At 28.6% G+C, this 12,304-nt stretch overlaps 1 protein-coding gene across 2 annotated transcripts in view; it reads right to left on the bottom strand.

Annotated features, from left to right (window-relative positions):
- The window catches only part of LOC132939222 (otoferlin-like), a 160,227-nt gene extending 151,603 nt beyond the window's left edge, over positions 1-8,624 (bottom strand). For both annotated transcript variants that reach the window (XM_061006290.1, XM_061006291.1), the window contains exon 1: positions 8,504-8,624. In XM_061006290.1, the coding sequence (XP_060862273.1) occupies positions 8,504-8,582 (79 nt within the window). In that variant the 5' untranslated portion in view covers positions 8,583-8,624. The remainder of the gene's footprint in view (positions 1-8,503) is intronic.
- Between the last annotated feature and the right edge of the window lie 3,680 nt (positions 8,625-12,304).

Consider the following 12,304-nt stretch of genomic DNA (forward strand, 5'->3'; position numbering starts at 1 on the left):
TGACTTTTGAATTTTATAAATCTCCTATTCTATTTCTTTTAGTTGGATCTAATCGTATATCAGCCACGTACAATATATTACAACAATTAGGTAAAACATTTTAAAGAGTGTAGTTAACTAAGTAGGTAGTATTAATGAGTAAAAGTTTTGTCAGTAGATATTATAATATCTAATTAATATTATGCTTTAATGAGACAATCATGATTGTTAATTATACAATATATAAGTGAGTTATATTATATTTTTAAAGGTATTAAAAATGTCTATTGAATATTTGTGTAGGATATAATAATATGACCGACTGTTTCACCGTTGGCTGTAAGAAACTCTACTGGCTACAACTGCTGTTGACTTATGCACCAATTCGTTTTAAAGTTTTTTTTCGATATATGTGGTATAGTTATTATTTTAAATCGTTCTAAAAACATAAACATAAATATATATTGTTTACAAGTATTTTACGGGTGTGTATTAAAAGTACCGAGTTCGTAAAACACTTTAATATTTATGAATTAATTGGTGTGTATATTTATTTTTTTTCAATTTAAGTTCATTATCGTATACACTATAATTCCAGTGTCTGTGTGGCATAATAATATGGTAAAATTAGAGATCTGTGCTCTAGGCGTGTATAGCAGATAAAGTTTGAATTTTCATTTTGTACGACGATGAGTTTAAAATCTAAAATTTAAATCCAAAATTTGTCAATTTAAAAATAATAAATGTATATGTTTTTTTTATTACTTAACGCAGATATTTTCCATTTATCTAAAGATTTATGAAAAGTAGCAAACAGCCAATTTTTTTCCTTCGTAACAAAACTTTTGAATACTGATTATTATTTTTGTCCAACCAGTTTTCCACCACATTTCATTAATATCATAGTTATTTTTTATAAAAAATAGTTTGTTATATAATATTATGAAACAAATACATACTTTTAACTATGTTTACACTACTAATTAAGTTATAATATTTTTTTTAATTTAAAATTATTGTTTAAATCTTTCAGACTTTTTATGAGCATATTTAATGAATTTGATAATTTTTCTATAACAGCGTCACCTATATATAACAATAAAAAGGTTCTGCAAAGCTTCGTGCATCAGCCAACTTACTTTTTGTTGTTTTTTTTTATTCACGTGTATTTATGTGTGTGTGTGTGTTTTTTTTTTACCTTTGGTTGTTATATTACAGTACTTGTTTTTGTAAGCTTTTTTTGGCTTTCAAAAATGTTTAATATTATATTATACTATAGTAAAATAAAAAATAAAATAAATATTAAAAATTGTTGGTCGATAATATGTTTAATAAATATTAAAATTTGAACCGTGGCATATTCATGAACAAGTACATCTATTTTAAAGCACTTAATATGATGTTTACAACATAAGTTAGTAGGTACCTAGGTACTCTGCATAATTTGTGTTTAGAACCGTTTCGTCGGTCAATGATTTATGATTGATTTTTAATTTAAATACAAACCCACTCTTAAAATTTGTTTATTTGTTTTTCCTTGCTCGTCACACATTTGATATAATATTAAAAAACATTTTAATAAAAGTACGTCAAAAATATTTATTTAGAAATATAAGAGCATTAACTCTTATTACTAAAATAAAATAAAATACCTAATCATTTTATTTATGTTTTTTACCCCGTTTATACTACTTATTTAAATTCCATCACATTTTCATAAAATGATTATGGTAAAATAACTACGATATTCCATACAGTTTTTTTTTTAATTCTCACTAATATATACACCAGGTGTCTTAATTTTAAAACACTTTCCAATCAGTAAGCCAGTTATGGATCGATCTACCAAAACGTTTTTTTTTCTTTTTTAACTTGAAAAAGAAGCATTAAAAAATATCGTACTGCACTCGGCTTCTCTTAATATAATTACCATAACTGAGTAATATTATGACACCAAATAATTATGCTTCTAGTTTATTCTGCATATAAAATTTTAGTTAAGTATAATCAAATATTATTATTTAGAAAGTAAATTACAAGGGTTATTTTTTTTAATCGTGTAATAAGATAGGTTTATTCAGAAATTTAATTTATAATATCAATGTAAAAACATAATTTAAATATTAGTACTTACCTATATTAACTATTAATCCAATATAATACTGCAAATAATATATGTATTTTACATTATGTGCGTGATTTAAATAAAACATTATGCCATAGTAAATTAAATTTTAATAAATTAAGCTTTTTTTCAAATTTAGGAAATATTAAAAACTAAGAATTAAATAATAATTAAATATTTACTATAAGCGTATCATATCAGTTAAATATTTTATTTGAATCCTATAAGTAAGTTTTATAGAAACAAATTTCGTTGAAATTTCGTAAAAACAATTTGTAAATATATAGATAATACATTTTTAAATATACTTTAAGTTTGTTTAACACAGTTTAATCAAAAATAATTAGATAAACCATAAAACATCGTGAATCAGTAGTTATGCAGGGATATAACTATATAAGTAAAGTTATTCCAAACTTTCCTTCGTGGTATTAAGATTAACTATACAAATAAAAACAGAAATTTAACCTAATATTACAAAAACAAAACGTTTCAAAGTTTAATAGTTTAAACAATACAATATTATACTTCAATACGAGATTATAATAGTACCTATAAATTATAATCTATCCATGCAACTTTTCTTCACCAGTATGGCTATTTAATTTCCTATTCAAAATTACATACTTTTACTGTTTAATAAAATTATATTATAAAAACAAAAAAAAACAATTAGTTATTTTTTTAATAGGTATGTTTTGGCCAAACGTTTTTGGATGACCTATAATGTATACTATAATTTATATTATTGTGTATTTACAACAATATTAACAACATTGTAATAGAAACGATATCTAGATGTGAAAATTTTATTTTTAAAACTAAAATATATAATAAATAAAATATAATAATAAAATTCTGTACTCTCCTATCAACTAAACATAAAGGTACTTTACCGAATGTGACAACCATGCTGTGAATATAGAAACAAAAACCAAATTTTAAACCCGTGAAACGCCAGAATTATCAAAGCTTATAGAATATACATATATTTTTCTAATTTCCTCAGGAATCGGAATTAAATACATAAATGTACCTATTCGCTATATGAAATATTTAAATGTATCAATATTATTTTTATTTAATCCACGTAAAACTTTACCAAACTATACACAATCAATAAAAAAGTCATCCAAAAATATAATTATGTCATAAAATATTATGTAGGTAGCTAACATAACGTATATCAATTCCCTACGGTCCCGTTGCAAGTTCTTAAAAAATAAACTGGTAGAATTTTAGATTTAAAATTTTTGATTAGCTTTCATAGTAAATAAAAATAAATTGTCAACTTATCATTATTTGACACATTAAACGAGTATGCTACTTAATATGTATTGGGATCTAATAAATGATGACAGTATTTATGACGCCTCTTGACACTAAAATATATGACCGATTGTCAAGTACATTGCACTGTCAACAACCAAGATCCATTGTTGTTGGGCCGTCGTAGAATTATATTTTTATGGAAGACAAACGTGATAGTTATTTTCTTTTAGTATCACCAAAATAATATTAAAAACTAGATATAATGCAACTTTGTACCTATCATCTCATTATTTCACCCAACATCGGAATTTTTTTAAAACATAAAATAGGTAATTAAATAATATATATTTATCTAGGTATACCTATATAGGCTATGGTACAATAATGCTCAAAAAACTACTTTTAAGGACACCTTACCAGCATGTGATGTCACCCTCTTACAAGTGGCCGTAACATAGCAAATGTACGTTCAACAATCCTATTCAGCTTCGTTAGTTTTAATAATATGCAATTTAATTTACAAATCAACAAACATAAATGTAACAGAATTTTCTTTTATTTGTTAAAAGCCATTCAAATGTGAAAATAACGTAATGTTTATAAAGTTGTATGAAAAAAAAACGATTGAAATTTTTAAACGTTATTAATAAGGAACACGATCAACGAAAAAAATAAAATACCGCAAAAACATAACATAATAGTAATAACAAAACATAAAGAATAATATTATCATTAAAGAAAACATAACGCAACACGAAATAATTAAAACCATTTTATATTTATTTTCATAAAATAAAATCCCATTTATTTGTTTTTGTGAAGAAATGTTCCCACGCCATTTATTTTTATCTTAGCAAACATTCTAAGCATTATATCCCTTTCCTGGTCATTATTTCATTACAAATTGAATATTATTGTTAATATTTTAATATTATCGATAGGTATATATTATTATATAGTGACTACCTAAATATAAATTAAATGTTACACCCTAATTCTCGCGGATCCGCATCATATGACTCCTATTGCGCAGTAGTTTTTTGTCAAACCGGCATCATGGTCACAAGTGTTGTTTCCGTTTTACTAAGGCTTGGCATGGGACATTTTAAGTAAAAAATAATCTGTTTTACTCTGTTATTTTTAGTACTAGAGTGATTTTACATTTTATCAAATTTAAAGACAAGAATAATTTTCTGAGACACCTTGAAAGGTTTTTTTAATATTTTAATTTTAAACCAAGTTATGACCAGTTTTACATGGTTAATTAAAGTATCAAGAATATATGCCTGGGTTAGGTTAGGTGATTGGCCCCATATCAGGTGCCCTCTAATACACTAGGTAACAAATATTTTTGGAAAGCACTTTGTGTTTTATCCATTTTTAGTAACTTTTCATGCACCTTTCAAATGTAAAATTTTAACTGTATTCCTTGTTTTATATCAACGGCAATATTATAATATTGTGTCAAAATTGAAATATTCAAAAAATTTCTTAATACCTATATGATTTTTAGAGGAAAAGTTTAAGGTATATTTTATCGAAAATTTTTATTTTTAATAATATCAAAAAACAATTTAAATTAGCTATAACCACTAGAATATCATTTGCATCATCTCACATCTGATGAAGTTTCTGTGAATTTATATAACATATATTATTAATTACTACTACATTGGTATTACTTAAATTTTTTAATAGAAAAAAGGTACAGGTATCCTTTAAATTAATAATAAGTCCACATATCTATATGGTATATCTTCATAAATTCATTCGGTTACCTCGAAAATAATTTTAATCATGAGTATAAATGGAAGACATTTTCATTTTTACAAGAATTGTTGTTGACATATTTGGAAGTCACTACATATTGTACACTAACATAAACTTAACTAACTAACTACCTACTATTATCCACAAACATAAACTTTATACAATTTTATAAAAAATAGTTAAATAGTAAATTGTGAATGTAATATTTATTTAAAAAGGAAAATACGATATAGCCACAATATGATTCGTTACTAAATTATAATATTCAAACTACGGTAATTTTGAAAAACTATCTTCAACTGGTGTGACCTATAGCGCTGCCTTCCGCGCTATTTTCGGCTGTTTAAAATATTTACCAGTTTCTCACAGCCGAATGTACCAATTTTCCATGACATAGGCATTATATTATACTATAAAGTATATACGATTATAATACCTATTACATAATAAATACAATATTAATAATAATCGGCATACATTATATAGTAATTCGTCAAAAAAAATTGTATTAAAAAAACCGAACCTATGGTATACGCACATCGGGGAATTTTACCAGGACGGGTAATTTTAGACGCGTCTGTGTACGACAAAATACTCATTATATTGTAGTTATGATTTTCGGGCAACCCCCCCCCCCCCCACATCAAATTTTGGCCCCTGTACTAAATTTTCCAATAAAATACAACCCATTACAAGCGATGCAAGTGTTCCATACGCGTTTTTTTTGTTAAATATAATATAATGATATACATTTATATCATAAAATATTTTTTAATAAAGGTACAATAAGTATTCTTATCGAAATTTCAAAAATTACAAATTAATTTCAACGGGCCCCTATACATCAGATACAATAGCCCCCCCCCCCCTTTGTGGGGGCCCTGGTAGCTGATATGCATATTATAGGTAACGTGTTACGGAAATGAGACTTTATGTAATACGCGTGTTATTATCATCAATTATAACTTTATTATTATTATTATTTTAATGATTAGAATTTGTTTATGGTACTATGTACTTAGTTACATTTCAGTAGACGAAAATCTCTGACATCCGTAACATGATGGGAAGTGCAAAATATTATTAGTTTTAAATAATTACACGTTTTACAGGGATCAAATTACACAAGCCGGTGTTAAATGGAGATGTAAATTTAAGTCAAATCTTTAACAACTTGAATTCAATCTGTCAATTATTGTATCTGATTTCTAACAAAATATTCATGTATAACTTCCGAAGTCGTTTGGCCATTAATTTGAATTGCTCTCAATTCAGATTTCATCTCACCCAGTAGGACGGAAACGCATAGGTACGAAATTTAAGATTGAGGCCTGATTAAATATGGATCCTAATTCAGAAATTGTAAAATGGATTAACTTAATTGTCGGTCTTGCATTACAGTGAAATAGACAGCTGTTTTATTGAAGATCCAATTTCAATTCAGCCTTTATTAGAAAAAATGATTTCCCGTCCATTTGGTATTTCGATTGACAGATATATTTTCTCAAATTCGACTTTCCCGCCTTTTCTACGCTATGATTTCAAAAAAGACTACCAATACATGCGAATTATTTCATTCGTTACTTTCAAAAAAACTATCAAGGGCAACAATTTTCTTACAACACAAATACAATAAATTACAACATACACTTTATTCTTAATTTAAATTTTTTCCCAATATTAGTATAATCTTAATGTAACGAATCAATTAATTATTATATATTAAACAACAAATTCCAAACGTCTTTTCATATTGTCACTTTTTCGAAAACAGTCAATTATTACAGGACTATTACTATTACTAGGTCAATGTTTATGTAAATTTCCCTATGAAAATTGGAGAAATAATATGTCTGGCCACTCTTGGATCCGTCACATTCCTTAAATACTCATAGTATTTGAGTACTTAATAAGAAATATAAATGTAACTATTAATACTGTAAATAATAAATAGGCAATCTCATAAGAACAAAATAAAAAATCAAACCAACCATTTTAATTGGTTTATTTTAAATTTAAGTAAATCAAAAAACATACTATACCTTTTATTATATTTATTATAAATTGTTGCCCTATTACACAACGGTTAACACTATCCAACATCATATTTAAAAAAATATTAATTAGAGAACATTACATTGACAGGGATAAAAATGATTACCTGCCAAGTTTAATATTATACTTTGTATATCATAATATCATTTGAAAAATATTCGTTTATATTGATAATATTTTGCGCTATCAACTAATATAGTATACCTACATGAGCCGTCACCATTTTACAAACAAACAATATAAAAAAATTAGGGTTCTGCAGAACAAATTTTGTTTTGTTAGCATTAATATCAAAGTGCATTTCCCAATAATAAAAATTAAAGTAATGAATGTTGTAACCAACTATCTACAATATCCGTGGTTGTACTTTTGGTTTTTTTACGATATTTTAATTTTTTAGCGAGTTATCAGCATTTTTTAAATTTGTAACACCTCAAACTATATTATGCTTATAATTTTCTTGAAAACTAAAATACCGTAAAAACCAACGTACAAATACAAACAATGTATACTTACCCAAAAGTTTAATAATAGGTTTCTAATATTTAAGTTGAAATTTGGTTCTTCTGAACTCAAATTTGTTATGTTGTGTACCTTGTACTATTGTAAGACGGAGACAACACATGCATATAAGACGTCATCTCTAATTTGCACAATGTATAAGATTACTACCGGTAAAAAAATTTATTAGGGCATGCATTCATACATAGACATAACTTATTTAGTTATTTATAAGTTTTGTGAGGCATATAATATAGTTTGAGGCTATATTATGAAAATATGGACAATGATATTATAATACTAAATATAAATATTTATTTAATTACTAAATCTATCGAGTTTTATTTATAATGATATTTTTTTCCCCTAGAATGAAATAGTACACCAACCCCGAATCATAGATTTTTATACCTACACACACGCGTACATAGCACGTGCGACGATTTATTATTATGGTAACGTTATTGCGTTTCCTGTGTATATTACAAGGTACTCCCACCGTGTTTTCTTGTTTCCGGTCTTATGTTTCGAATAATACATGAAGACGAACAGGCAACAGTGGGTATATTATTATACATATTATAGACATGATATGACTTCTATAAATAGACGATTACGGTAGGTGATAATAATATTATTATGATTATAAATCGTAAAATATCGTTAAAATTATACACGCGACAATACGGTCGTTATATTATTATTTTTAAATTTGCGTTTTCCGAGACGAGAGGCGTGGATGTTGTAACACCAACGTCCGAACCGGACATGGTGTGACACTGGGGCTGCAGCTCTGCTTACCTCTGAACTCTAATTTGAACAGTCTCTCGCCGCTGTACTTGGGCACCTTGCAGCAGTTGATCTTCACCACCAAGCGCATGGTGACGCACAAAATCCGGAACCGGAGCACACGGTCAGCGGGGCCGCGGTACGACGACTGGAGCGGTTCGGCCGGCCGCGGCGGCAACAGCGGCGGCGACGGCGACGGGACCGGCGCGTTTTCCGCGCAACAAGCACCCCGCCCCGACGGTTTACTTGTTGATTCGGTCGGAGCGTTTTTCTTCACCTGTGAACGCGCTGTGTGCCGCTCTCTCTCGGTCCGACGAGCGGACCAATCTTCTTCGACGTCCCCAACCGAAAAGGTCGCTTAAAAATACTGATTTGTATATAGCTCGTGGATCACTTACACCCTTATACTTTAACTTCAAAAAAATTGTATCACTAAATTCTTACGACTGCATGCGTGTAGTTGTTTAATTCTGTATCATATTACCAAGTACAACCATAAATAATAAACACTATCATCTGTGCGTACAATGTATAGTTCACAATAACTCCCATTTTATAAGCTTCGTCATACTGTTATCAACTATCGGAATATCAATTGTGCATTTATTATCGTTTTGTAATTGTTCGTGGTATAAAATTAAGAACATTTTTATTCTATAATATTAATCAGTACCTACTAAAATTATTTTATTTTTTTTAAACGGTTTTGAACCTATAAAACAATGTTTATTTTGGAGATAAATATGGGCCCCCAAAATCAATATGCTCCGGACTATGCCCCCTTAGACCCTCCTCCTTATTCTGGGCTTGCTAGAATCACATAATAGTCAGTGAACGACACCGTGAAGTAATAATATTATACATATATTATGCATGATAATAATATGTACCTACTGTGTTATTTCCATCAAGAACTATTGTCCAATATTTTTCAAAAATGTTCATCCTTGATTTTTTAAGTCGTAATATTTTTGTTCTTACTACTCCATTTTTCCTGGTATCTGCTCAAGTTGTGTAAAAGTTATTTTGATAATATTTATCATATCAACTAAGGGCGTATTAAATTTTTCCAAACTTTTGATAGTTGTAACAATTTGATGAAAGTTAGTTTTAATAAAATTAATGAAGTAATATTTTACAGACTGTAGGTGTTTGCAAAAGTAAAATCATCAAAATATTAAAAATGTTTATAAAATATTCTCAAATATCCTCAATTCTAACGTATTCAATATTCTCTAACCCCTAAAATATGCTTTTTTACACTGATGACAATTTTTATTGCAGATGAACAGGTTATGGAAAGTGTTTGATTTTTAATGGTTTAAAGAAATATTACACCCTGTACAGGCAAAAACAACTGGAGAGTACGTAATGTTAGTCCATATTGTTCATAACATTAAAAGTATATCTAACAACATTGATCCTGTGTACGATGTAAATATTTTTATTTTTTGTTCACCGCTACACTGTATGCTTTGATTATACGCACACAACTATTGACCACTATGAACATTACTTATGATTTACACCCGATGTTATTATCATGGCTTTCCGACGCGTAAAAGAAGGTTGCAGTCGATGAACCTTTCCGCCGTCTTAGGGGAGTCATCGTCTGAAAACGCACGGGTGGACGTATTGTTTGGCCATAGAAAATTGTACACGTGCGACCAGTTTTACTGGATAGCGGCAATTTACATTTCCGGATAAAAATATAGCACAACATGTATTCTTCGATAACATGCACCAGCGGTGATATTGGGTATGATATTTGGGACTAGTGCGAGACACTGTCGGTTTTCGCCAATGACTTGCTACAGGATTTCGACAGTGAAGCCAATAACACGACTTCGGAATTCTAATATAGGTAATGCAAAAGTAAGCCATTTTTTATTTTTATTCGAGATACACCTATATATAATCTATACGATTATTGATCGCGGGCCAACTATAGTCAACAACTCATATCACTATATAATAAGACCATTTCGAAAGTGTTAAGGTACCCCTGGGGGAGCCTATACACTATTCGGTTTGGATTGTAAGTATGGATCGCCAATCCAAACTAGTTTACAATTTTCCCGTCAAACAATTTAGTTTGTTGTCTTCTTTATTGGTATTTTAACAACTGTTTTTAAACAGGTTTGTACACTAGTAGTTTTGTTACGATCCAATAATTTTTAATTAATTGCGTATGTCTTAAGACCATACGTTCTACATACAAAAATGTTCAACCTCAACAGTGTGTCAGTGTTAGTCTATGGTTCACTTGCGATCCAGATTATCTTTAAAACTACGAAAAATACTATTGCAAATACAATAAATCAATCAACTGTCAAAAACATGACTAGTAGATAATTAACTTAAATCGAAAGAACGATATGATAAAGCACTAATATCTATAAAAAAAAATCAGTACAAGTAGTACTACTGTGATAAGAATTTTATGCAAGAAAAAGCCAGTAAAAGGAAACTTGTAACAGAGTGGTAAGACACTTATCACTTTATAAATTCTCGTTCAGACTCCCCAAATGCAATTATGATTAAAATAAATAAACTGATAACTCACATAGAAATCTGTTAAAACTTTTTCATAAGAATAATTCATCTTGAATGAAATAATTGAGGTAACTAGGGTTTAAGGGTTAAACACAGGTCACATAGCATCAATTTAATTAAAAGAAAAAATGAGAGATTCACAATTGGGGATAAATTAAACAAATCATGTCTTACGACAAATGATGTATTATAAACAAAAACTTGAAAAAAATCTCAAATATTTACAAAATCAGACCACAGAGTGTACTTGGGACATCTATAAACTTACACATTGGACGAAGGATTTCGAACAATCGATTTTATTCGAAGTTTTCCTAAATCAATATTCTCATGAAACTCAGACTTTATATCTTTATTGCTGTAGATGGCAATATATGAACCTACGCATTTGCACGTCCACCACCAAAATCCTAGGTATAATTTTAACCCACAATTTAAATTTCCAGAAACATATTATCAAAATATATGTTGTGAACTTGTGGAAGCGTCATTCATCAGAATTCGATGATCTGAAAAATTGAATAGCTGCTTTATTTCGATTTAGTTAGGTCCATTCTAGAATACAAATTTTGAGCCCATATTCTTGATCTGATATCGATTTTATTTAACACATTAAAAACGCTTAGTATGATATTTGATCACCACGATTTTACACCAATCAGATCCCGTCTAAACTCACTCTTAATCTCACTCTAGCCTCTAAATGTGAATTGACTGATATCTCTTAATATTTTTAATTAATTAATGGCCACATTGATTCTAATTTTCTATTAAATTCTTAATTACAATAACCGTTCTACTCCAATAGTATACATGTCAGGCACACAGCACAGATTATTCTAAACGTTATCCAATTCCAAGGTTTTCGTCGTGCGTTTCGACACCCGCACGTCAGAATCGTGAATAAGTGTTATTTTTTTTTATGCAGCAAACCTCTTAAATTTTAAATTAAATTCATCTTTTTCATTTCTCTTCAGATGTTATTTTTAGACTCGTAAATTAAATTTAAATTTAAATTAAATCACATTTTAAGTGTCAGGTTTCGCCACTAAATGTTTAATTTCAAAACATCACGTATAATAGTTATAATAATAAATTATTTATTGAAGCACTGCGGGGTTCGAAGCAGTAAAGCTTCCCTGACGGCTACTCAAATGGGAAATTCTTCCGTTCCTATTTTTTCGGAGAAGTCTTGATCGATTTGTTCTCAATTTTTAACATAGACAGATCTAGTTAAACTTAGGTCATGGTGAAGCC

The sequence above is a fragment of the Metopolophium dirhodum genome, chromosome 2, assembly GCF_019925205.1.
Source record: "Metopolophium dirhodum isolate CAU chromosome 2, ASM1992520v1, whole genome shotgun sequence".
NCBI lineage: Eukaryota > Metazoa > Arthropoda > Insecta > Hemiptera > Aphididae > Metopolophium > Metopolophium dirhodum.